Source organism: Equus przewalskii, chromosome 2 (assembly GCF_037783145.1).
Source record: "Equus przewalskii isolate Varuska chromosome 2, EquPr2, whole genome shotgun sequence".
Classification (NCBI taxonomy): domain Eukaryota; kingdom Metazoa; phylum Chordata; class Mammalia; order Perissodactyla; family Equidae; genus Equus; species Equus przewalskii.
Window position 1 is genome coordinate 117,302,706 of NC_091832.1, and position 27,029 is coordinate 117,329,734.

The 27,029-nt window shown below is 43.2% G+C and overlaps 1 protein-coding gene and 1 long non-coding RNA gene across 2 annotated transcripts; both read right to left on the reverse strand.

Moving 5' to 3' along the window:
• Nucleotides 1-1,987: 1,987 nt before the first annotated feature.
• Nucleotides 1,988-26,991, reverse strand: CYP2U1 (cytochrome P450 family 2 subfamily U member 1). Its single transcript, XM_070611767.1, has 6 exons — nucleotides 26,502-26,991; nucleotides 14,902-15,537; nucleotides 12,706-12,867; nucleotides 11,353-11,520; nucleotides 4,091-4,291; nucleotides 1,988-3,492 (listed from the first exon to the last, which is right to left on the reverse strand). Exons 1-5 carry the CDS (start codon nucleotides 26,890-26,892, stop codon nucleotides 4,113-4,115), a joined length of 1,536 nt encoding a protein of 511 aa, XP_070467868.1. The 5' UTR covers nucleotides 26,893-26,991; the 3' UTR covers nucleotides 1,988-3,492; nucleotides 4,091-4,112.
• On the reverse strand, nucleotides 24,029-25,718 carry LOC139082089 (uncharacterized). Its single transcript, XR_011537812.1, has 2 exons — nucleotides 25,591-25,718; nucleotides 24,029-24,240 (listed from the first exon to the last, which is right to left on the reverse strand). It is a non-coding gene; the product is annotated as an uncharacterized lncRNA (long non-coding RNA).
• Nucleotides 26,992-27,029: the final 38 nt, after the last annotated feature.

A 27,029-nucleotide genomic window follows, 5' to 3' on the forward strand; every position in this document is an offset into this window, starting at 1 on the left:
CCCACTGTCTTCGCCTTTCATCCCAGCTCCACTCACCTGAGGCAGCAGCTCTCAGCACCAGCTTGAGCTCTGGTCCCTGGGAGTTTCTGCCTAACTTATTGGAAGGAGCAGGGCCTCATTGTTTTCCATACAATTACATTTCTCACTAACAGAGCAGAAAGAACGCACCACTCATACAGCTAAGTGGTATTCAACTGATCTCAGGCCCCAGAGAAAATATCTTTAACTTGCAATGTAACTCTTGCCATTAAGACTTTTTAATAGGAAGATCTTTATTCCTCCACAATTGAGCAGCAAAGAGCTTTTCAACACAGTTTATAGAGTGCTTAAAACCTGATGGTGGTAGCACTTCTTATTTTTAAAGAATCCTCCTTAGGCTTTTCTTTTCTTTTTTTAATGTACAGGGAAAGAATTATAAGGATAGCTTTTCATTTAGGCCAAATTCTTCTTCATCTTAAAGTTTTTAACAGAGCTTGGTATATACTAGCCATTGAACATATTTCTTAGTGAATAAGTGAATAGTTTAAAATAGATGAACGTTTAAAAACAATACCATTTAGCTTAGGTGGCAGAAACAACAGGAAGTAGGAATCCTTCCTTTGATGTTTTAGGTTGATCCTTAAAATTTGGCATTTGCTCCCAATTTTTTTTGTCCATATGGTCGAATCAGACAAGGTGTCAGAACACACAGGTTCTGGTTCTGGGTCCACGAGCCCTTGGGCTGGTCACTTCACTTCTGAGCCCTCCACCTCCTCATCAGTTAGGAGAATAAATTACATCATCTCTACACTTCGTTTTAGCTCAAAATTCTGTCATTTATAAGCCCTAGCCTATCACAATTTTATACTAAAAAAATAGACAAATTTGACTTCATCAAAATTAAAAACTTGTGGGCTGGCCCGGTGGCATCATGGTTAAGTTCCCAGCTGTGAACCTACACACCGCTCACCAAGCCATGCTGTGGTGGCGTCCCACATACAAAATAGAGGAAGATTGGCACAGATGTTAGCTGAGGGACAATCTTCCTCAGGAAAAAAATAATAAAATAAAATAAAATAAAAACTTGCACATCTAGGGGCACCTCTGCCCAGAGTGGAGGAGATGGCGGGAACTGAGGGTTTAAATAAGCAGGTTAATGTTAAAAGTGAGGACAGCTCTGGAGGAAATCATGTGGGTGATGGGATTAGGGAGGTCTCAGTCCATTCTGGCTGCTGTAACAAAAATACCACAGACTGAGTATCTTAAATAACAAATTTATTTCTCACAGTCCTGGAGGCTGGGAGTCGGAAATCAACGTGCCGGCAGATTCAGTGTCCGGCGGTTACTTCCTGGTGCATGGACAGCCTTCCTCACACTGCATTCTCACGTGGCAAGAGGGGTGAGGGGCTCTCTGGGGTCTCTTTCCTAAGGACTCTACTCCCATTCATGGGGCTCCACTCTCATGACATAATCACCTCCCAAAGGGCCCACCTCCAAATACCATCACACTGGGGATCAGGTTTCAACAACTGGGTTCTAGGGGGACACTAACATTCAGTCTAGAGCTGGGAGCTCTCAGGAAAGCCACCCTGAGGAGCTGACCTCTGAGCTGTGACCTGCAGGAAGAAGAGCGGCATGGGAAAGGCCAGCAGGGGCTCATCTACAGGTCAAATCCATAGGTTCAGGTATTTAAAAAAACTCTTCTTCCAGAGCTGAGAAGTGTCACGGAGACAAGCAGTCAATACTTGGCCGCAATGAGCTCGTGTGGACTCATCCTGCCCCCAGATGATTCCAGACTTTGACCTGGGAAATAACCCTGGGCTGGGATAACTGTGCTCTGAGAGGACACTTTAAAGGAATTCTCCTCCCGACTGAAGACGGTGCTTGTTATGCTGTGGCCATCTCTCTCTTTGCAGAAGCCTGTTCCCTCTTCCATTTCCTAACCTCATAGCTGGTAAAATGGAATTCCGTTTAGCAATTAAAACAAAAAACCAGACATGACACTATCTCAGTTAAAATAAAAAGTTTAATAAAAGCATCAAAAACTATGCTAATGAGGAAGACAAAATTAGGTATTATGCAGACTTATAAACAAAGTGCTATTATTTTTACATTTCAAATAAATCATGATTACAAAATTATAAAATATCAACATGTGTGAGGAAAGAATTAGCATTTTTTTCAGGGATTTACTATTTAAAGGTGTTTTTAAGGTGCTACAGTTTAAGGCATTACGTTTAAGAGTTTAATTAACATCTGATTTCAACATAATCTCACAGAACAGTTTTTTTCTCAAGTAAGCTGCAAACTTTTTGGTAGTAATGCTGAAAATACACGTACAAATTAAAGAGTAATAAACTTGCTAGTGCAAAGTTATTAGTGCAATTGAAAAGCATATGAAATTCCAGATCAGGAAGAAACTCTCCTGTGCAAGGAGCGGTGTGATCCACACACAGCTCAGCTCATCTAGAATCTAGACAGCAACGTCTCCATTCACTCACAGTTCCTAGGCATTTAGTTTATTCATTTTTCTTTCCTAATTAACAGAAGTCCTCGAAGCACCTGAAGATTAGCCTGTATTTCCTTTATCTATACTGAAAATGCAGAGGGTGGACTCCTCGGGGATCAAGCGGTGGCAGGACAGAGAAGCGGTTCAGAACGAACTGTCCAGTCGCAAAGGTGGGGAGGTTTGAATGCACAATGTACCTTTCAACTGTGTGCCTTCCCTTCTCTAAGCCTCAGCTTCATCAGCTACAATACAGCATCCTCTGGATAGAGTTTCTCTAAAAATTAGGTCATCATACAAGTAAAGCACTAAGTATGGTGCCAGCATGAGGAAGGGCTCAAAAGTCGAGCTGCTCATGTGACTATCATGATTACATCTCCATAAGGAGCACCCTGGGACCATAAAGGAAGGGCTAGTCATTTTTGGAGCATGATCTCTCTGGGGGAAATACTGGTGTACCAGGCAAGACAATTCTTCATTGTATAGGACTGGTCAGTCATTCAGCATCCTGGCCTCACAGCAGCAAAAGGCCAGGAGCTCGGCCATCATTGTGATAACCAAAAATACACCCCCACATTTCCAAACACCCCCTGAAAGGAGTCATTACCTTTTTTGAGAACCGCTCTTTGAGAGGGACCTTCTTCATTAGAAAGGATTCAGTTCTCCTCATAAGAATAAGAATGCCTTCTTGTCTTTGGGAGTATTCAAGGATGACAGACCTTAGGCCGGTGGCAGGGAGAATAGGAAAGGAATGTTCAGTACGGTTGGAATCCTTTCCTGGTAGATCCCAGGATCAAAATTCCCGAGTTCACTGTGCAGGGCTCAAGTCGAAAGCCAGAGCGACATCTTTGCAAGTAAACCCAGCAGAAGGAACTGTGCCCTGAAGCCACTTCTTCAGTAGGCTCACTGCTCACGTAGTTGAAGTAGACATGTGAATTCAGAAAATAACCTTTCCTCAGCATCCTAAACAAGGCTCCACTTCATCCCACGTCTACAAAAAGCAAAACCTAAAATAATAAACAAAAAGACCACAATAACAAAACGAGCCCCCCAAAGTGACATAGGATCTGTGCCAAGAAAAGCTCCGATTCCTTATAACGTAAACCACATCCATCTCTGACCACACATTCAAGTCTGAACGCCACCGTCACACTGTCACGCGTATGAACAGGGAGGTCTTCCTTCTACTCCTGAATCTGTTCTCCAGAGCTTGACAGTGTTTCGTCAGTCAGAAGGGATATGGGGTATTTGACCTTCATTAGTGCTGAGGCACAGAGAGAAGGTAATTTTTGTTACCCTCATTTCACACAGGGAATGACTGAGGCACTGAGATGAGAAGAAATGCCCACTGAGGGAGGCCACTGGGCATGAACTCCAGATGCCCTGCTCCCGGTCCAGTGCTTTTGTCCTCACCCCCTGAGTCACAGACACACACTACTGAAGCGGCTGAAGTATCTCTGAGGAACCCCCTCGACGAAAGCTCCCACACGCTCCCCGCCGCCCGCCCCCCCCCCCCCCCCCCCCAATCTGAGCCTAACACGGGTCCACTGTCAACTGCACAAGGAAAGAGGTGCTTAGAAGGACACCAGTTTACACTCTGTTTACCATCTCTTCTTGGGGATCTTCTTTATCTCTTTGAAATGATTACATTAAATGGATGTGGGGCTAAAGTGAGACCGTATCTTCCAGTCAGGAGGGGCGTCTCAGAATCCTTAGGTAAAGCAAACTTGAAACTCTGGATTAGGCTCGCAAACATGAGGAATAATTCCATCTTGGCCAGTTGCTCTCCCATACACACCCGCTTCCCTAAAAATGAGATCAGAGCAAAAGTGATGATTATGACACCATCCCTATTCCTATGTCAAAAGGAGAAATTTATATTAAATTTGTTATGTATTAAATTGTTTCAAATACAGATAGAGTCTTAAAATAAAATTGCCACATATACCACATGCCCTCCCACAGTATATTCTGATCAGAATTTTTACATACCAAGTTCACAATTTAACTCCTACTCATAACAATGTACTCTCCTCCTGAACAGGAAATAGTGACAGACTCGATGTCTCTCCATACCTACTTCTCTCTTTCCTTGCAAGATTAGGGAGAAAGTGAGTCAGATGAGAAGCTCTGGAGCATTGCTTTTCTACAGAAAGAATCCTACATGGCTAATCTCAGAACCTAAAGGAGGGACTGGTGAGAATAGGGAACCCAGCCTGTCACCCAACAGCCCAGCAGGACAGGAGCTGCCCTTCACCCCAACAGTCACCTGGGCAGCTCAGAAAGGAGGATGTCTACTCAAAGTTAAGGATTTAAAGCCAGTTGCTTTCTTTTTTTTTATTGAGGTCATATTGGCTTATCACATTGTGTAAATTTCAGGTGTACATTATTATATTTCAGTTTCCATGTAGACTGCATCGTGTTCACCATCAATAGTCTGGTTTTCATCTGTCACTGTACATATGGGCCATTTATTCCCCTCTTCTTCTCCTCTGCTAACCAGTAATTTCTGTTCTCTTTGTCCACGTGTTTGTTTATCTTCCACATGAGTGAAATCATAGGATATTGTCTTTCTCTGAATTATTTCACTTAGCATAAAACCCTCAAGCTCTATCCACGTTGTTGCAAATGGCACAATTTTGTCTTTTTTTATGCCTGAGTAGTATTCTATTGCGTGTGTATATATATATGTCACATCTTCTTTATCCATTCATCAGTTGATGGGCACTTGGGTTGCTTCCATCTCTTGGCTATTGTGAATAATGCTGCAATGAACATAGGGGTGCATAAATCTCTTTGAATTTTTCATTTCATGTTCTTTGATAGATACCCAGTAGTGGGATAGCTGGATCATACTGTATTTCTATTTTTAAGTTTTTGAGGAATCTCCATACTGTTTTCCATAGTGGCTGTACCAGTTTGCATTTCCACCAGCAGTGTATGAGGGTTCTCTTTTCTCCACATCCTCTCCAACATTTGTTGTTTCTTGTCTTGTTAAGTATAGCCATTCTGATGGGTGTGAGGTGATATCTCACTGTAGTTTTGATTTGCATTTCCCTAATAATTAGTGATGTTGAAAATCTTCTCATGTAGCTGTTGGCCATCTGTATATCTTCTGTGGAAAAATATCCATATCCTCTGCCCATTTTTCAATCAGGTTGTTCATTTTTTTGTTGTTGAGTTGTATGAGTTCTTTATACATTTTGGAAATTAATCCCTTCTTGGATATACGATCTGCAAATATTTTTTACCAGTTAGTGGGTTGTCTTTTTGTTTTGTTGATGGTTTCCTTTGCCTTGAAGAATCTTTTTAGTCTGATGTGGTCCCATTTGTTTATTTTTTCTTTTGTTTCCCTTGCCTGAGTAGACATGGTATTTGAAAAGGTACTGCTAAGACTGATGTCAAAGAGTGTACTGCCTATATTTTATTCTAGGACTTTTATGATTTCAGGTCTTACATTCAAGTTTTTAATTCATTTTGAGTTAATTTTTGTGAATGGTGTAAGATAATGGTCTACTTTCATTCTTTTGCACATGGCTGTCCAGTTTTCCAAACACATTTAAGAGACTTTCCTTTCTCCATTGTACATTCTTGGCTTTTCTGTCAAAGATTAGCTGTCCATAGATCTGTGGTTTTACTTTTGGGCTTTCTATTCTGTTCCCTTGATCTGTGTGTCTGTTTTTGTGCCAGTACTATGCTGTTTTGATTACTATAGCTTTGTAGTATATTTTGAAGTCAGAGAGTGTGAAACCTCCAGCTTTGTTCTTTTTTCTCAGGATTGCTTTGGCTATTTGGGTTCTTTTGTTGTTGCATATATATTTTAGGATTCTTAGTTCTAGTTCTGTGAAGAATGTCATTGGGATTCTGATTAGGATTGCATTCAATCTGTAGATTGCTTTAGGTAATATGGGCATTTTAACTATGTTTATTCTTCCAATCCATGAGCATGAATATTTTTCCATTTCTTTATATCTTCTTCCATTTCTTTCCATAATGTCTTATAGTTTTCAGTGTATAGGTCTTTCACTTCCTTGGTTAAATTTATTCCTAGGTATTTTATTCTTTTTGTTGCGGTGGTAAATAGGATTGTATTCTTGACTTCTCTTTCTGCTAATTCGTTATTAATGTGTAGAAATGCAACTGATTTTTGTATGTTGATTTTAGATGTACAGCAACTTTGCTGTAGTTGATTATTTCTAATAGTTTTCTGGTGGATTCTTCACGGTTTTCTATATAGAGAGTCATGTCATTTGCAAAGAGTGAGAGTTTTACTTCTTCCTTTCCAGTTTGGATCCCTTTTATTTCTTTTTCTTGCCTAATTTCTCTGGCTAAAACTCCCAGTACTATGTTGAATAAGAGTGGCACATGTGGGCACCCCTGTCTTGTTCCTGTTCTCACAGGAATGGCTTTCAGTTTTCCACCATTAAGTGTAGGTTGGCTGGGGGGTTCTCATATATGGTCTTTATTGTGTTGAGGTATTTTCCTTCTGTATCCATTTTGTTGAGAGTTTTTGTCACAAATGGATGTTGGATCTTGTCAAATGCTTTCTCTGCATCTATTGAGATGATCATGTGATTTCCATTCCTCATTTTGTTAATGTGGTGTATCATATTGATTGATTTGCAGATGTTGAACCATCCCTGCATCTCTGGAATAAATCCCAAGTGATCATGGTGTATGTGCCTTTTAGAGTATTATTGTATTCAACTCACGAATATTTTGTTGAGGATTTTTGCATCTATGTTTGTCAGCGATATTGGCCTGTAATTTTCCTTTTTTGTGTTGTACTTGTCTGGTTTTGGTATCAGGGTAATTTTGGCCTCATAAAATGAGTTAGGAAGCATCCTGTCCTCTTCAATTTTTGGAATAATTTGAGAAGGACAGGAATTAAATCTTCTTTGAATGTTTGGTAGAACTCACCAGAGAAGTTGTCTGGTCCTGGACTTTTGTTTTTTGGGAAGTTTTTGATTACTGTTTGAATCTTTTTGCTTGTGGTTGGTCTATTCAGATTCTCTATTTCTTCTTGATTCAGTTTTGAGAGGTTGTATGATTCTAAGAATTTATCCATTTCTTCTAGGTTACCAAGTTTGTTGGTGTCTAGCTTTTCATAGTGCTCTCTTATAATCCTTTGTATTTCCATGATGCCCACTGTCATTTCTCCTCTTTCATTCTGATTTTATTTGAGTCTTCTTTTTTTTTTTAGTGAGTCTGGCTAATGGCTTGTCAATTTTGTTTATCTTCTCAAAGAACCAGCTCTTAGGTTCATTGATCCTTTCTATTGGTTTTCTTTAGCCTTTATTTTATTTCTGCTCTGACTTTTATTATTTCCTTCCTTCTACTGACTTTGGGCTTTGTCTGGTCTTCTTTTGCTAGTTCCTATAGGTATAGGGTGTGCTTTTTTGAGATTTTTCTTGTTTCTTCAGGTAGGCCTATATTGCTATAAATTTCCCTCTTAGTACCACTTTTGCTGCATCCCATAGGTTTTGGTATGCTCTGTTTTCATTTTCATTTGTCTCCAGGTATTTTTTTATTTCTCATTTGATTTCTTCATTGATCCAATAGCTGTTCAGTAGGATGTTGTTTAGTCTCCACATATTTGTGACTTTACCAGCTCTTTTCTTATAGTTGATTTCTAGTTTCATAGTATTGTGGTCCAAAAAGATGCTTGACATTTCAATCCTCTTAAATTTACTGAGGCTTGCCTTGTTTCCCAACATATGGTCTATCTTTGAGAATGTTCTATGTGCACTTGAGAAGAATGTGTATTCTGCTATTTTTGGACGGAATGTTCTGAATACATCTATTAAGCCCATCTGACCTAGTGTTTCATTTAAGGTCACTGGTTCCTTGTTGACTTTCTGACTGCATGTATGCATGACATTTCTGACTGCATGACATTGATGTAAGTGGAGTGTTAAGGTTCGCTACTATTACTGTGTTGTTGTTAATTTCTCCCTTTAGGTCTGTTAATGGTTGCTTTATATACTTTGGTGCTCCTGTGTTAGGTGCACATATATTAATAAGTGTTATGTCTTCTTGGTGGAATGTCTCTTTCATCATTATATACTGCTTATCTTTGTCTCTTTTTATCTTTTTAATCCTGAAGTCTGCTTTGTTTGATATAAGTATGGCCATACTTGCTTTCTTTTGTTTGCCATTTGCTTGGAGTATCATCTCCCATCCCTTCACTCTAAGCCTGTTTGTCTTTAGAGCTGTGTTTCCTGGAGGCAGTATATTGTTGGGTCTTGTTTTTTTTTAATCCATCCAGGCTTCTGTGTTTTTTTATTGGAGAATTTAATCCATTTAGCTTTAGAGTGGTTATTGATATATGAGGGCTTAAAACTGCCATTTTATCTCGTTTTCTGGGTGTTCTATATTTCCATTTTTTCTTTCCTTGTATTTCTGTCTGCCATTTCAGTTTGGTGGTTTTCTGTGATGACTTTCTCAGTTTTCTCTTTATTTATGATTTGTGACCATGCTCTGATTTTCTGTTTTGTGGTTACCATGAGGTTTGTATAAAAGATCTCATAGATCAAGCAGTCCTTATTCTGATAGCCTCTTCTCTCCGTTAGCCTATGCAGGTTCCATCCTTTTCCTCCTCCCCTTCTATGTTTTTGTTGTCATAAATTATTCTTTTGTATTGTGAGTTTGTGACTAAATTGAAGTGTTTATAGTTATTTTTGATGCTTTCTTTCCATTTATCCTTTATGTTACAATTGTTTGCTAACCTATTCTGATTAGAGCTGCAATTTTCTGATTTTGTCTATTTATCTTCTTGCTCAAGGCTTTGAAGACCTTTGCCTTTCTGTTTCAGGTAAGAGAGCTCTGTTCAACACTTCTTGTAGGGAAGGTCTGGTGGCAATGAACTTCCTCAATTTTTTTTTTCATCTGAGAAAGGTTTTATTTCTCCATCACATCTGAAGGATAATTTTGCTGGATAGAGTATTCTTGGCTGACAGTTTTTGTCTTTCAGTATTTTGAATATATCATTCCACTCTCTCATAGCCTGTAAGGTTTCTGCTGAGAAATCCACTGAAAGCCTGATGAGGGTTCTCTCTTGCCCTTAGTATTTTTTCTTTGTCATTGACTTTTGACAGTTTTAACATTACATGCTTTGGAGAAGGTCTTTTTGCACTGATGTAATTAGGAGTTCTACTAGCTTCATGTACCTTCATGTCCAGTTTCTTCCCCAGGTTTGGGAAGTTCTCAGCTATTATTTCTTTGAATAAGCTCTCTGCTCCTTTCTCTCTCTGTCTGCTACTTCTGGGATGCCTATAATCCTTATGTTATTTTTCCTAATTGAGTCAGATATTTCTCTAAGAATTCCTTCATTTTAAAAAAAAATCTTAGTTTTCACTCCTCGTCCACCTGAATCATTTCTATGTTACTATTTTTGAGCTCACTAATTCTCTCCTCCATAAGGTCTACTCTATTTTTAATGCTTTCTACATTATTTTTGTCTCATTAAATATGTTCTTCATATCCAGAGTTTGTCTGGTTTTTGTCAGAGCTTCAATTTCTTTGGCAAAGTACTCCTTCTGTTCACTAATTTTATTCCTGAGCTCATCAAACTGTCTTTCTGAGTTTTCTTGTAACTCATTGAGTCTCTTTATGACAGTTGTTTTGAATTTTCTGTCAGTTAGATTGTAGTCTTCTGTGACTTCAGGTTTGTTTTCTGGAGAGTTGTCATTTTCCTTTTGTTCTGCTGTGTTACTGTTCTTTATAGTGTTTGAGGAACTGATCCTCTGCCAGCACATCTGTGGTAGTCATCACCTTTTCTTATTTGGGTATGGCTTTGGTTACTTTGGCTCCGGTCGCCTGGTCTCGTGATCTTCCACTGGCTCTCCACAGGCTCAGATGCTGCTGTCCTGTGCACCACCTGTGCTGCTGTTCCCCAGCTGTCTGGGGGTGCTGGATGCACTGCTGCCAGGAGTGCTGGGTTCACGGGTGTCAGTCACTGGCAGGAATTTGGGGAACCAGGAACTTGTATGTAGCCCCCACTGCTGGTAGAGTTGGTGTTGAAGGTGCCACCACTGGGGGCTGGGTACTCCTGTCCCCTCTTCTCAGTTGCATGGGTCAGCCTGCTACCACTGCTGCTGCCCCACTGACTGTTACAGGACAGGGCATCCCCAGGAGTATTGGCACACATGGGGCCAGGCTGCCCTTGCCTCCACTCACAGGTGTGTGGGCTGCTGCATGAGGATCCATGCCCTGGATAGCTGACACTGGAAGTCTGGGAGGGGGCTGCCCCCCTAGTTCCACTGCTTTTCGGGGGTCCAGTCTGCCCACCGTCAGATGTATAGCTGCCTGAATCTCTTAGGCATCCTTGTGCTGTGTAGGGAATCCTATGCTAGTCAATGGATGTCTGTTTGGTTGTAATTCAGAGGGGAGAGACAAAGTGAGCTACTCCCTCCACCATGATGCTGACATCACTCTCCTGGACCTTTAAGATGTTGCAATTCTTTTACACAAATAGATGCATTAGACTTAGGAAATTTTCATCTGGAATACAGCTTTTCTGACTTGACTGACTGCATTAATGTGTGTAATGGATGGCACTCAGCCAGTATACCTAGATGGAAAGGCGGCTGGTCCATCCTCAAGAGGGGGCCAGTATTCAGGGGTGAGTCGCTGAAGCTAGAGATGAAATGCAGACCCCAGGGAGGAGGCAAAGTCCTGCTCCTAACCCCTCATTTTGTTTTTCAAACCTGAAACGAACATAGCGGAGATGCAGTATCTACATTTTCTCTTATATTTGCTTGCCAAGAAATAAACATTTTTAAAACAATATCACGAAATAGTAAAAGATACTTTTAGTGCTACTTCTTTTTTTATTATGCCATTAAAAAAGTAAAAGTTTAACTGACCTATCCCAAAAGGAATAAAAGCTTCTTTTTTAACAAGTTGTCCTTGATCATCCAGAAATCGATTAGGATGGAACTCATCAGGTTCCTCCCAAATGGCTGGGTCTCTGTGGACTGACCACAGGTTGGGTAGAACCACTGTGCCTTTAGGAATGGTGTACCCCTGGAGCACTGAAACAAAAACACAATGTCATGCAAATGCTTCTACCAACAGTTCTCCCTGAACATCACGATCAAAAAAATATCTAGTCACATACCTAGCATCTTAATTTGCTGAGACTAAACTTTGAGGGATCTGAGGGCAGGGCCAAGACCTTGTCAACTGGTGTCCTCTCCATGCCTTCCCAGGACCCAGCCTGAGACAGGGCACAGGAGGGGCTCTGATGGCTGTTGAGTTAATAAATTAAGTCAAACCATGAAAACATTATAATTAAGAGAAAACACTAAAACAGAAATCATAGGGCATTCCACATAAACTTTCCCAAAGAATTACAAATTCCTAATACTTGTACAAAACTTTAGAGTTCACAGTCTTTTATGTCTACACAACAATATGAGGAGGAAGGCAGAATAAGGTAAAGGGATGTACAGGGAAGCCAATACTGGCTCTTACAGCTGACAAGTTAATATGCACTTTAAGTAACACCCAGAAGACACGCACACACAGTGTTTCTAATTTGCACTGAGACACTGTGAAGTGATCCAGTGTGATTTATCAGTGACTTCCTCCCACAGCTGTCGTATACCTAGATTAAAGCCCATTCATTACATCCTGGGTGTCTGAAGAGGAGGTAAATTCCCTGTTCTGGGGGATGTTGAGGGAGTCTGGGGGGGCTGTACGGCAAGCACGTGACCAGATGGACACAGCTCACTGTAGGTGTGAGTTTGAAGAGGTGCCTTACAGATGGGCAATTCTGCTTCCGTGGCAGTTCCACCTCAGCTGCAGAACTGTGAAAACCGAAGTAGGATAATTCCCAGTTAGAATCCTTAATTCCATGTTTAGACTAGCTCTTCTGACCTCCACGGAGAGGACTGAGAGGGGCCCTTTTTAATTCTGGAGACTTTCTTCTGCCAGTGCAGCCACCTTAAATGGCAGCATGTGTGTGCCCAGCATCGGTGTGCACACTCTGAAGGCTGGGGGGCTGTTAACAACACACGCCATGCTGGAACGCCAGTGCAGGGAGCATGGATGACTGAGGGTGGAAGCCTCTGCTGCAGGTTGATTATCCACGACACAATGCAAACCCTCAGAAAGCTCGTGCTAGGCGGCAGCCACCACACGCTCCCCTCAGCATCTCTGGATCAAGGGCAGTGCTTCCCTCAGGGACGTTCTAAGGAGGAAGAGCCTGGACTTGCCTGTTGTCTCCGAGGTCATATGAGGAATGGAGAGCGGCACCACCACAGTCAGCCTCTGCACCTCCATGATAGTGGCTTCTGTGTAGGGCATCTGGGCCTTGTCCGTGAGGGAAGGGGCTCGGTCAGGACCAATGACCCTTTCAATTTCTTCGTGAACCTTTTCTATACACAAAAATGAAAGACTCAACCAGAGATGAGGCAGGAAAGCTGAGACTGCCCTCCTGTGCACACTTCCCACCACCACATACACACCACTGGTGCGTTGGTGGGAGGCCTGACTCAGCCTCAGTGGAGTGAAGCATTGGTCAGATATGCCAAGTAGAGGGGGCTAGCCAGGGACCCTGTACCACCCTGCGATGCAGAGGGAGGAGAGCAGAACAGATGCAGGGCAAAGGAGAAAGCACCCTGGATTCAGGGGCACTCTGAATCATTCTCTCACATGAACACTGCATTGACTCGCTAAGCTTTTATATGTAAGAATGTGCACTAGCCCAATATGGTGCCCAAAGGTCCCTGCCTCTCAGTGTTCACATCCTTGCTCAGTCCCCTCCCACTGTGCAGAACGTTGGTTTATGTGACCAACAGAATCAGGGAGAAGTGATGGCATGTCAGTTCTGAGCTTAGGTTATAAGCCACTGTGGCTCCCATCTTGGCCCCTCAATCTCTCTTGGGTCACTTGCTTTGGGGTAAGGCAGCTGCCAAGTCAAGCAGCCCTTTGGAAAGGTCCAAATGGTAAGCCTGCAGCTGACACTCATGTGGATGAGCCCTCTTGGGAGTGGATCCTCCATCCCAGGCAAGTCTATAGATGACTACAGCCCCAGCCAACATCTTGACTACAACCTCACGAGAAATCCTAAGCCAGACCATCCAGGCGTGGCTGCTCTTGGACTCCTGATCCTTAGAAACTATGTGAGATAATAAAGGATGGCTGCTTTAAGTTGCTAAATTTTGGGCTAATCTGTTACTCAGCACTAGTTAATACAAGGAAGCACAATCCTATGAGAGCAAGCAGAAAATAGTCCCTCAAAGATGTCCACACCCTAATCCCCCAGAAGCTGTGACTATGCTACCTTACACAACAGAAGGGACTCTGCAGATGTGATTAAAGACTTTGAGATGGGGGAGATGATCCTGCATTTTCCGGGTGTGCCCAATCGAAGTACATGGGTTCTAAATTTGGAGAACTTTTCCCAGTTTAGAGTCAGAGGGAGATGTGACTATGGGGAAATGGTCAGAGAGATGTAAGATTGCTGGCTTTGAGGATGGAGGAAGGGGACCGCCAGCCACGGAAGCTGGAAATGGCGAGGAAATGGATTCTCCTACGGAGCCTCCAGAAAGGAAGGCAGCCCAGTGAACCCCACATCAGACTTCTAGTGTGTAGAACTGTAACACAGCAAATCTGTGTTGTTTTAAGTCAGTAAATTTGTGGTTATTTGTTATAGGAGCAATAGAACACTAGTGCACTATCCTCGTCTGTATTCTCCCACTATGAACTGCCACTGACGTTCACCACCTATTGGTATGGATGTAGTGGAAATAGCTGTGTGATCTTGTGAAAGTCACATTACTTCTCTGGGCCTCTGTTCTCCATTTTCAAAACAAGATGAATAGGTTCAGATGATCCTTATGATTCCCTTCAGTTCTAAAATGTTATTCTTGGGGCCGGCTCTGTGGCCGAGAGTGGGTAAGTTTGCGCACTCTGCTGCGGCGGCCCAGGGTTCGGATCCTGAGCGCGGACATGGCACTGCTCGTCAGGCCACGTTGAGGTGGTGTCTGCATCCCACAACTAGAAGGACATGCAACTAAGATATATAACTGTGTACAGGGGGTTTGGGGAGATAAAGCAGAAAAAAAAAAAAAAGATTGGCAATGGTTGTTAGCCCAGGTGCCAATCTTTGAAAAAAAAAAATGTTATTCTTCTCTAAAGTTCTTTCTTCATCTTAGATTTTACACAGAATCAGACTTATAGAGATTTAAAACATGGGCAAGCAAGTTATGACATTAGTCCCACTGTCTAGAAATTTGGAGTTTCACCGTAAGCAGCTTAACAACTCCCTATGAGATGCAAGTATTTCCTTTTTTTTTCCCAGCCTGAAGACATTGCTTAGTGTTGGGAGCCACAGGACCACTAAGGTTGCTGATCCCGATTTTAATAACCTGGTTTTGTGATGAATAAAGGAAACATCCATCAATTACCTTGCACCTCGGGGTTCAGTGACATATACAGAAGGCACCAAAGCAGAGAGTTAGTTGTGGTATCAGTCCCAGCAAAGAAGAGATCCCCAATGATGTAAAATAAGTAATCTTCATTAAAACTACTATCGCTGTTACTTTTCCTCTCCTCCTCCATGTGGAGAAGGTACATGTCTATGAAGTCTCGAGGGTTCTCTACATCCAGAGACTCTCGATGGTCTTTGATGATTTTTTTAAGGAAAGTGGTTATATCCTTTTCAATTTGTCTTAATTCCTTAAACGGTCCAAAGGGGAGGTAATAAAGCCAGGAGCATATGTTGACCAGGAGGAGCTGGGTGTTCAAACAGATTTCCAACGCTCGTGACATAAGATCCAGCATTTTCTTAAACTCCGTATCGTTGTAATCAAAGCGCTGGCCGAAGCATAAGGAGCAGATGATGTTAGAGACGGCCTTGCTGACGATGGGGAAAGGGCTGAAGGGGACTGCTCCATGCTTCTGCATTTCCTCTTTCACATATTTGAACTCCTCAATAATCTTGGGCTCCAAGCTAAGCTTTCCCAAGCCAAAATGACGAAGAGTTGAATGAGAGAACTTCCTCTGCTGTCTCCAGACTGGACCATAATGTGCGAATACAATCCCTGCAAAAGGGCACCAAGAGGAGGAGGTGAGAGAGGGCAACCCTGACGGGACTGAGCAGGACCCACCGCGAAGCGTGTGCCGGGTCCTCAAGCCACCTGTGCAAAGCTCATGTGCAGATAAAGATCACCAGCCAAGAATGATTACCAAATTTAGTTATCAAGATAGTATACGTTTCTAATAACCCCTGACGGGACTGAGCAGGACCCACCGCGAAGCGTGTGCCGGGTCCTCAAGCCACCTGTGCAAAGCTCATGTGCAGATAAAGATCACCAGCCAAGAATGATTACCAAATTTAGTTATCAAGATAGTATACGTTTCTAATAACCCCTGACGGGACTGAGCAGGACCCACCGCGAAGCGTGTGCCGGGTCCTCAAGCCACCTGTGCAAAGCTCATGTGCAGATAAAGATCACCAGCCAAGAATGATTACCAAATTTAGTTATCAAGATAGTATACGTTTCTAATAACAAAAATCATACCCAATCTGATTAGTAAAATTGGCTATAAAGCTTATTATTTTAGATACTAATTCCTGGTGAAATGAAAAGCAATGAGTTTCCATTTCAAAATCTTATTTTCCTAAGAGTGAATCCAGGCTGAGAAAATATTTCAGGCTGGATACATCCATATTCTAAACATTCTGAACAAAAGGATAAGACTGTACTGAGGGCAGGGACAACATCCGACTGTGCTCACCACTAAAACCCCAGCTTCTGGGCAGTGCTGGGTACACAGGAGGAGCTTGTAAATAGTAGCTGAATAAATCAATAGTCCACCTGGATTAGAACCTTGGCCACCAAAGTTGGGAATTGAATAACTGGGGGGAAATCTGAAATGTCTGTTGTTGGCAGCAGTCCTACTTTAAAAACATCTGAACTCAAGGTCATCCACAACTCATCTTACATGATTCTCATTTATGTTGTAAGTTATACATCTTCCACCATCAAACCCACCAGAATGGCTCCCAGATGTTGCATCAAATTGTTCTCAAATACTCCTTGTTTCCTGTCACCTATTTCATCCTCCTATTTTCCACAATGTGCTATATTGTTTCAGCCAGTACTCCTTCTTTCCCACTTTTAATCAATTTCACTTCTGCTACCTTCAAGGACGTGATCACCCATGTAACAAATATTTCTGAATGCCTACGACGTGCCAGGCACTGGGGTGCTGTGAATACAGCTGAGGATGAAACAAAGACCTTTCTCTGTGGTTAAGTCTTCTCACAATTCTTAACACCTCTATAAAATGACTCCCAAAATAAACCTCTGTGTGGTCAGACGTATCAGACAATTTATCAGTTCCATTTTCCTCCCTGGAGTCTTCCACGGGTCTGCTCAAATCTGCAGTGGTTGCTTTCTAGCCCTCCTGTTCAGGCGTTTTGTGACTTCTGTTTGTCATCAGTTAGGAATTTTCTTAGACTCCTTCTTAGAAGCCATCTCCTGGATTCTACGTCTTCCTCTTCCTTGTTTTACTCCCTTACTTTGCTGAAGCGCGTCCCCTAGTAGCTCCCTGAGAAAGGATGCTATGGGAGACAAATTTCTAAAGATTTTTAGGAAATGTATTTATTGTACCCTTTCCATTCCTCAGAATCTTGAAGACACTGCTAAGAGTGGATTGATAAACCATAAAATATGCACATCTTCAATGTGACCAGACATTGCCAAATTACTCTCCAAAGTGGAGAGTCCACTGCAAGTGTACCCACCACAAGTAAATGAACATCCTCCTTTGTTCCAAATAGCTGCCATCACTTGGTATTTGTCAACGTTTTATTTTTCCCATCAGAGGGCTGAAATGTAGCTCATCTGATTTTAACTCCTTTTCTCTGACTGTTACCAAGCAACGGGCTCATTCTGCTTGCTGCAAGAGCAGCCAAAGAGTCAGGAGGCAAGTCAGTGGAACAGAAAGGGTTTATTCATTTTCACCAGCAAAGACAGAAGATGCTGGACTAACATTCTCAAAGCCCACCTTCCCAGAACAAAGACTCAGGCCAATTAAATAGGGCGGAGTACGTCCAGGCAAGGATGAAACTATTTTAGAACATGGTTTCTTCAGACATCTGGTCTCCTGGTGGGCCTCCAAGGTCTGGCCTCAGTTCCTGATAATCTTCTGTTTTTCCTCTCTTGTAACTGATGTTTCTGTTTTCCCAGAGACTAGACATGTGTCAGATACCAGTTCAAGGCCCCATACCCTGATTTAGCTTAAAGATACTAAGAACAAAGCTAAAGTCTACGTGTAACATAAAGATTATCGTTTAACTTGTTCTGCTTATTTGAGTGGCACCAACATGCTGGGTACCAGTGGGCTGGAGCACGTCTCAGATGGTTATTGGCCAGGTTTCCTGGTCTGTGATTTGCACTTAATTACAGCACAATTTTCTGTTTTTCATATATTCTAGATGCATAGCAGGCACCGTCTCCCATCATGCAAATTGTTTTTTCACTTTTTTAATGCCATTATTTAATAAAATAAGTTTTAAATACAAAGATATTGCATTTGTCAATCTTTTTCTTCATGATTTGTACAGCATGTCTTATTTCAGAAATCTTTCTCTACCATGAGTTCATAAACACATTCTCTATTTTATTGTAAAATTTTTAAATTTTGCTTTGTCAAATTTAAGTCTCTATAATCTACCTGGAATTTACATTTGTGTTAGGTATTCCTACTACTGGGAGGTAGGAATAGAAGACAGCTGCTTTCTCTTCTATCTATCCCCGTATTCTTTGTATTCTTCTATCCCAGTATCCCTACCCACTGGGAAGTAGGAATCCAACTCTTTCCCCCATTTAGGTAACCTCTTGTTCGAGCACCATTTATGGAACAGCCCCTCCTTTTCTCTGTGTTCTGCGCCGCCGCCTCTGGCACACGTTGTCTATACATAGGCAGGTCACTGTAAGGGCGTTCTAGTCTGCTATGTTGGTCTGTTCATCACTGTGTGTGAAGCACTTTGTCTTAACTACTGTTACTTTATAACAAGATAAAAACAGACTTTGTAATAGGTCTTAATATCTAGTAGGGAAGTCACCCCACCACCACCTTGTTCTTTTTCAAAATTGTTTTTGATTATTCTTGGCTCTTCACTCTTCTATAAAACTTTTAATCAGCTTGTCAAGTTCTATTAACAAAGGAGTGCCTTTGGGATTTAGATTGGAACTGCATTTAATTGACAGATTAATTTGAAAATTGACTTCTCTATGATAATTAGACTTGCTTGCAATCCAAGAATAAATCCAACTTTGGTTATGATACTTTTAGGCTTTTTAAAGAACATTGTTTGATGTGGTTTCCTATGTTAAGTTAAAAAAAATTCATATTCATAAATGAAAACGGCCTATAAATTTCCTTTCTCATAAGGTACTTGTCTGGATACACTGGCCTCCAAAAATGAGCTGAGTATGTTCTTTCGCTCTAGAAGAATTTGTCTAAAATTATAACGTCATGTTCCTCTTTTTTCCTTTGAGTTTATTCTTTTGTTCTTTTTTTGGACATATAAACTGGGTCGTCCTACATTAATTTTCAGACTTTTATCCTAATACTTTAAGGCTCTACAATTGCCCATGGGTACCATTGTATCTGCAGACCACAAGTACTGTTTGCTTGTATTTTCATTAGTTTAAGTTTAAAATTTTTTTCTATTATGATTCTCTTTTGCCACCTAGGTTCATTTCTCTTACACTGATTTTTGACATTGATAAGGCTTGCGTTTCAGCCTAGCATGTGACCAATTTTAATAAAATTTCCAAATAGGTTGAGAAGAATTTTTATCCAAGCGATTTTCGGGTAGAGGGTTCTCTATATGTCCAACAGAGAAAGCGTGGTAACTGTTGGAATCAAATCTTCCATATCCTTACCAAATTTTTATCTGCCTGATCTCGCAATGATTCAAATACTTATGTTAAAATATTTTGCTATAATGGTGCAACTGTCAATTTCTTTGTGCAGTTCTGTATGCTTTTGCTACATGTAGATAAATATCACAGCTATATATTTATATCTATATCTATGTATCTGTGTTGTTGGGTACATACATATACAAGATAATACTGTTAGGTACATTCAGGTTTAGGATTATTCTATCTTCCTGGTTAAAAAAAAAAAGGCTCCTTCTATCATTGTGTAAAGCTCTCCTTATTCTTAACAATGAAGTCCACCATAAAGTATATTTTGTCAATAACACCTCAGCTTTTCTTTTTTAAGTATTCTCTTGGTATAACTTTTTCCTTTCTTTTACTTTGAACTTTAATGTACCCTTATGTTTGGTGTATGTCTCATTTAAAACAACATATGTTTGGATTTTTTTAAAAAGTCCCCCTGGCAATCTGTCTTTTAGCCGGTAAGTTTAGTCCATTTACATTTGATATAATTATTAATCTATTTCTAACACGTTATTTTGAACTTTCTATTTGTCCTGCTGTGTCTACTCTTTCTTTCCTTTCCTTTCTCGCCTCCTTTTGCATTGAAACAGGGTGAATGCTCACCCTGAATTTTGAACATGCTTAAAGTCTAGCTAGGTGGTCAGCAAACTGCAGCCCATGGGCCAAATCTAGCCTGCCACCTCCTTTTATGTGGAGAGAGCTAAGACTATATTTTACACAGTTGGAAAAAAATCTAAAGACTCCTTCATGGTATGTGAAAATCAGATGAAATTCAAATGTCAGGGTCTCTAAAGTTTAACTAGAACACAGCCAGTCAACGAGCTGCCATAACTCATTTACATTTAGTCCATGGCTGCTTTTGCACTAAAATGGCAGAGTAGTTGCAACAGAGGTTGGAGGTGGGAGGAGAACATTTTCTCCACTGGGGTCGAGGCCAAGACCGGCAAATTTCCTTGTTTTCTTTTGCTGGTGGCCAAGTTTTTCGAGTGTTCTTTGTCTAATTCACACTTTCACTCAGAGAGAAGCTCTTCAAGAGTCCCCTCTTCCTCTAGAGGCAACTTTTCGTCTTGCGTGGTGCAAGGCCATCTCTCTGCCCCCCACTCTGCATCCCCGGCTGGTCATGAGGTCACTGAAACCCAAGGTTCTCCAGAACATCCACTTTCTATTTTCTGCACGCATGAGGGTGGTGATAAGGACCTGGTCTAACTGCATTTTATATGCATTTCAAACAACAGCTGTTTTCAGCCCACTGGCTCACCCCAGTCTCCCGTGATCTCTGTACCTCCAATTCCAGAGCCTTTCTGGGTTCTGGGTTCTGCAGGGTAAACTGTCTCACATTCCACTAGCATCCCCCTCTGTAGACACTTCCAGGGGGGTTATCCTCCACTCTGTGAGGTCATTTGCCAATCCTATGCCCACTTTTTGTCCTCAGATGTTGTGGTGCAGAATTGTAGATACTTTCATCATTGATGGAGTCTGTGCTTCTGTTAAAAGTCCCTTTGGCTTGGTGTGTGATTGTCAAAGCCAAAGAAGGAACAGAAATATCTAACCATTCCTGAAACCAGATCTCTCCCTTTGTTTAATAATGCCCTATAAACTATTTCCTAGGCAGCCATAGCTTAATCCCTCTTCCTGTCTTTAACCATGGCCAGGTCATTTCTGTATTCAGCATTCAGAGGCTAAGAGTTGTTGGGCCTCCCTCTCTTTTCTTGGAAAGATATTGTCTCTCACTCTGACTTCAAGATTTGATGCTAATTTTAACTACTGTCTCATTATTTATCACATATAACATTTCTGCTCTGTTCTATTTCTCAGAGAACTTTATTTTTCCTTTGTTAGGTCCTCAGTCTGTATCATCTCACCATCTTTTAAACTACACATTTGTATTTTAGAAATATTTTATCTAGCAAAATGGCCTTCTTCTATTAGTTTTCCCAATATTTATTTAGAGTCTCTTATGTGCCAGATACCAAGGGTGCAGACATTTAAAAGTCCCTGTTCTCAAGATGCTTACAGTCTTGTGAGGAACTGGGTAAACCAACAATTCTAATACACTGTAGTATGTTGCGTTATACTGAAGTTGCATTGTTGGACTATTGTACTGAATGTTGCATGCTGGGTTATATTCAAGTTGCATTGTTGGACTGTATGATGTTGAATGCTGTATGTTGGGTTATACTGAGGTTGCATTGTTGGACTGTATGGTGTTGAATGCTGTATGTTGGGTGGTACTGAGGTTGCATTGTTGGACTGTATGGTGTTGAATGCTGTACGTTGGGTTGTACTGAGGTTGCATTGTTGGACTGTATGGTGTTGAATGCTGTATGTTGGGTGGTACTGAGGTTGCATTGTTGGACTGTATGATGTTGAATGCTGTACGTTGGGTTGTACTGAGGTTGCATTGTTGGACTGTATGGTGTTGAATGCTGTACGTTGGGTTATACTGAGGTTGCATTGTTGGACTGTATGGTGTTGAATGCTGTATGTTGGGTGGTACTGAGGTTGCATTGTTGGACTGTATGGTGTTGAATGCTGCCATGTTGGATTGTTCTGAGGTTGTTTTGTTGTACTATTGTATTGAACGTTGCATGCTGGGTTGTACTGAGGTTGCATTGTTGGACTGTACGGTATTGAAGGCTGCGTGTTGGGTTGTACTGAGGTTGCACAGTTGGATGCATTGTATTGAATGTTGCATGTTGGGAGGTGTATTGAAGGTGCATTGTAGACAGAGGAAGGAGGACCATGTCAGCTGGGGAAGGCAGTACTTCTCAGAAGAGAGGACATCTGAGCGGATATGTCATTTGTACGTAAGGGTGTGTATGAAGGCACCTCTTAGAAAAATAAAGAGCTTAAGCAAAGTCAAAGAGGGTGTTTCAAGAAGGGCTAAACTATCTCCAGGAAGAAATCAGGTTTAGGTAAGGCAAGGAAGTGGAGGGAACCTTCTCAGAAGAGGCTAATATTTGAGCATTAGGGTTTTTGATGATGAGCTGACAGGAATAAAGTGCAAGAAGAGGTGACCAAAGAGACAGTGTCTGAGAACGCCAGGGATGAGAGAGATGGACAGAATTAACGGCCAAGGGTTTCCAAACTTTACAAGTAAGCACCATGTTAAGGAGCCAGAGTGGCTTCGGGTATTAGGAGCGTTTGAAGAGTTCAGTTGTTGGTGTCTTCTGCATTCTCAGCCTGGAAAAGCAAGGGTATGCATGGGTGGACACAAAGAATTCATCTCAAGGGGAGCAGGAACAATGAAAAATAAACATGGCTCCAAAGCAAAAACCAGGGCTCTTTCGGTTGGAAATAACAAAAATAAACCCTCAAGCAAGTTTAGCAAAAAGGCCAATTAGGATGTGTAAACAAAAAACACTAAGAGCCAGGTGTCCCCACCTCAAGGAGGACTAAATGCCCTGGAACTCTTTCCCGCTGAACCTGTTTCTCACTTCTTTCTGCTTGAGTTCATTCCTTCCTACTGCGGACCAGCTGGTCCACGAATCAGGAGCTGTCTTGAACATCTATTCTCCCATTTTCACCACCAGAGAGAAAAGCCCTCTGTTCTTCAGGTCCGACCTGAAAGATGTTAGGGAAGCATTCAAATGCTTTAGTCAGCTGTCCTATAATGATAACAATTTGGGACACCTTCCCTTTATTTTGCGGCTTAAGGTTTCCAAACTAGGCCACAAATATAAATTTTTACCCCAAAACCATGTGAGGATAGATCTGTAGCTATGAGTTCTTGAGTGCTGTGCCCAGCCCACACTAACCACTATTACAAAGAGGGGAGATATTCTGATCCATCCACCTTTGGTCAGCAGTCTAGCCCTCAACTTCTCATGGCAGCCAGGGAGGGGAGTTCATGTGAAGACACGGCATCTCCCGTTTCAACCACAGTTAATGGGTGTGGAAGGTGCTGGAGACCTAAGAAGAGGGTGCCCTTGTCAGAGGAACAGAAGCTGGACAGTTGAGACAAAATCCACATCAAGCCAAATAAGGGGTAGGCTAAACTGACCATCACAGAGGAATACCGCACCGCTGCTAAGAACTTTGCAGGAAAATGTTTAATAATATGGAAATACATTCACAACAATTTAAGGGATAAAAAAATTTAAAGAGTGTGAAGAATATGATTCCACTTTAAGGGTCATAGAATGTTCCTCTTAGTGGGAATCAGGCCCTGTTGACATGAGTATATAACCATTTTAAATACCTATTTTACTGCATTTACTACAAGATTCAGTTACGTTGTTCTCCTCACTCATTTTCAGATTCCCCAGATGAACTTTCATTTTCTATCTTCATTTCCTAATTTCACTTTCCATCTCGTTCTCCTTCAAGATAGTCAGTACTGACTGATCTATCCTGTACTTTCAAAATTTCCTTTGCCTTCCGTTTTTACGGCTTTGCAATTTGCTTTGACTCTTGCTCCAAATCTCTATCAGTCTCTCAAAATTAGAAATGATCTAATTTCTATCAACAGGGAAATAGATAAATCAGCAAAAGGTAGAAGTAGAAAGATACTTTAAATATATGACATATCTAAGTTTTTAAAAACATACCAAATAAAGCTATGTATTGTTTATGAACCTGGAGCAAACCTGAGTGTTGGATAAATGAGTTTATATTGCTCTCTGAACTTTATATTTGGAATATTTTATAATAAAATGCGATGTGCACAAACCTTTTAGAAGTAGACCACACTTAAAGCTCTCCTTTGGAAGCTTTCACTGACTTTGCAAGTTTGTTTCCTATTCCGGCTTCATGAGGATGATGGGCACCGCTAATGTGGAACACCTCCAGCGCCCATCCAGCTTACTGTCGTCTTATGGGCTTAAAAAGAACATCAACTTGTCTAAGCTTGGTATTTGAGAAACTCAAATATAATAAGCCCCCCATCCTGGAACTTTTCGGCAACGCGTTAACACAACTATCTGCAGCCTCTCTATGCACACCACTGTTTATGAAACAGTCACCTCTCTGCTAGATTTTAGTGGCAACGTTGTTAAAAAAATATCTTCTAATAAATATTTAATAATGTATTCGTATGCAGGCATTCCTTCATTTCTTGACTATCTACTCTGTGTCCATTAGTTGGGATACAGTAGTTAACAAGATGAATACAATCTTTGCCCTCATGGAGCTCACATTCCAGGGGTAGGTGGGGTTGGTAACAGGTGAAACACTTTCAAAGCGCTTACTGAGTGAAATATGAATGACACAAAGTAAGTTGTGGTACTGGGAAGAGTTCAAAACAGGACTGGAAGGTGTCAACTGGCCTGAGGGATGACAAGGAGTCAGTCAAGTAACAGGTTATTCCAGGCCCAAGGACGACAAACCCAGCAGCCTGAGGCAACCACAAGCTCCAGGAATCAGTATGTCTAGAGCAGCTGAAATGCACAAGTAAAGGGAGAGTGGAAAGAGATAAAGTCAGTAAGGCAGGAAGGCCCAGACTCTTCAGGGCATAGCAGGTCAAGCACCGAGATGGGAGCAACTGGTCTCAGCTGAGGAGTGACAGGGTTTGATTCATGATTTTTTTTTTTTTTTTTTTTTTTTTGGTGAGGAAGATTGTCCCTGAGCTAACATCTGTGCCAATCTTCTCCATTTTGTATGTGGGATGCCTCCACAGGATGGCCTGATGAGCAGCGTGTAAGTCCGTGGATTCATGATTTTTTAAAGCGATCCCTTTGGCTGCTGTGTGGATAAGAGTGGAGCAGGAGCAAGCGGGTAATTAAGAGGCTTCTGAAGTAGATGAGAAAGGGTGGTAGCGTGGATGAGGGCGCCGACAAGGGAGATGGAGAGAAATGGCTGGACGCAGAGCTCCCGTCCGCCGCAGGAACTGACAAGATGCGTCGACTCTGGTAGGGGATGAGCTCAAACAGCGGTATCTTAGAGGGCAGCTCCCCTCTACCTGAGGGTAGAGAAGTATGTCAGGGAGCACGTTGTCAAAGAGGTGACCTTTAAGCAGGTATGAAAATACAGAAAATAACAAGTGGTGGTGAGGGTGTGGACAAATCGGAACCTTTGTTAGTGCTGGCGAGAACACAAAATAGTGCAGCGGCTGTGGAAAATGGTATGGCATCACTCAAAAAATTCGCCAGAATTCCCACATGACCCACCACTTCTGGGTATATACCCCAAAGAACTGAAAGCAGCGACTTGAGCAGACATTTGCAGACGTACCATGTTCCTAACAGCATTTTTCACAACAGCCAAAAGGCGGAAGCCCCCAAGTGTCCATCACAGGACAAAAGGCCGAACACGACGAAGGCACTTCCCACACACGCCACCACCTGGATGAACCTTAAAACACTATGCCGAGTGAGACGTGCCAGTCCTCCGAGATGCCAGGCTGGTGGTGAGGACCCACCTCCAGGCCCAAGGTGACAAAGTCAGGTCGCCTCCGTTTGGATGAGCGCAGTGAAGGAACGTCCTAGGGTCATGAGACGGGTTCACAAGGGCAACTCGCTCCCCCGGAGACGCTCCCCGAGGGAAGGACTAAGTTCAAATTCACACCCGCCTGCGCGAGGCAGCAGTGACTCAGACAGAGCCCTCCGGGACCAGCCGATAAGACGAGGGGAAGGCTGATAAAGAAAGGGCAAAAGGCGAGAACGGAGCGGAGTTCGGGAAGGGGCAAGGGCGACTCCCCCAGGGGCACCCCGCTCCCGGCCCGGAGACCCCGAGCCGCACGCAGCCCGGGCATGGGGTCTGCCGACCGGCCCCCGCCATGTTTCCCGGACTCCCCACCTCGCGGGAAAGCGCCCTCCTACAGTCTTGCGCTCGAAACTCAGAAGGAGACCAGAACATCCCTCCTTCCCTCTAGCTCGGCCCCAGCCCTCCCCGGGACAGAGGCGGCGAGCGAGGCTGCCGTGCGGGCGGGCCAGGACGCCCCCGGACGGACGGGACCCCGCCGACCCCCACTGCCCGCCCTCCACCCCCGGGGGCCCGCTTCCGACCGTGCACCGCGACCGCGACACGACTCCGCCGCCGCTGCTGCTCGCGGGGATCCTGCGGCGCGGAGGGAAGGCGCCCCGCCCTCGGGCGCAGGGATGCGGGCGGGCGCGGGGGTCCCCGCGGCCCCAGGCCCGGCTCACCCTTCTCCTTGGTGACGAGGGACACGAGCGGCATGCGCGGGCGGTCGCTGAAGACCGCGGCCTGCTGCACGAGCGCCTGGCGCACGCTGCGGAAGTCGTTGAGGACCACCACCAGGTGCGGGCCGAGCGAGAAGCTGAACACGCTGCCGTACTCGCGGGCCAGGCCGGCCAGCAGGCGCGGCGGGCCCACGGCGGCGTCCGCCCCGGCCGCGCGGCGGTGCAGCCAGCTCCCCCGGCGCAGGCGCGGCGGCAGCAGCGCGAAGCCGAAGTTGCCCAGCACGGGCCAGGGCGTGGGCCCCGGCGGCAGGCCCCGCGCGCGCCGCCGCCGCCGCAGCCAGGCCCAGGCGAGCAGCGCGGCCAGGCCGAGCAGCAGCACCTCCGCGGGGCCCATGGCCGGGCCTGTCGGGTGCCCGCGGGGCCGAGCGCCGCCGCCCCGCGCTGGGGGAGGAGGGCCCCGGCGCCGATTGGCCGCATCTCCCGCGCGCTCCAATCCGCGCCGCCCGGGCCCCGCGCGCTCCAATCCGCGCC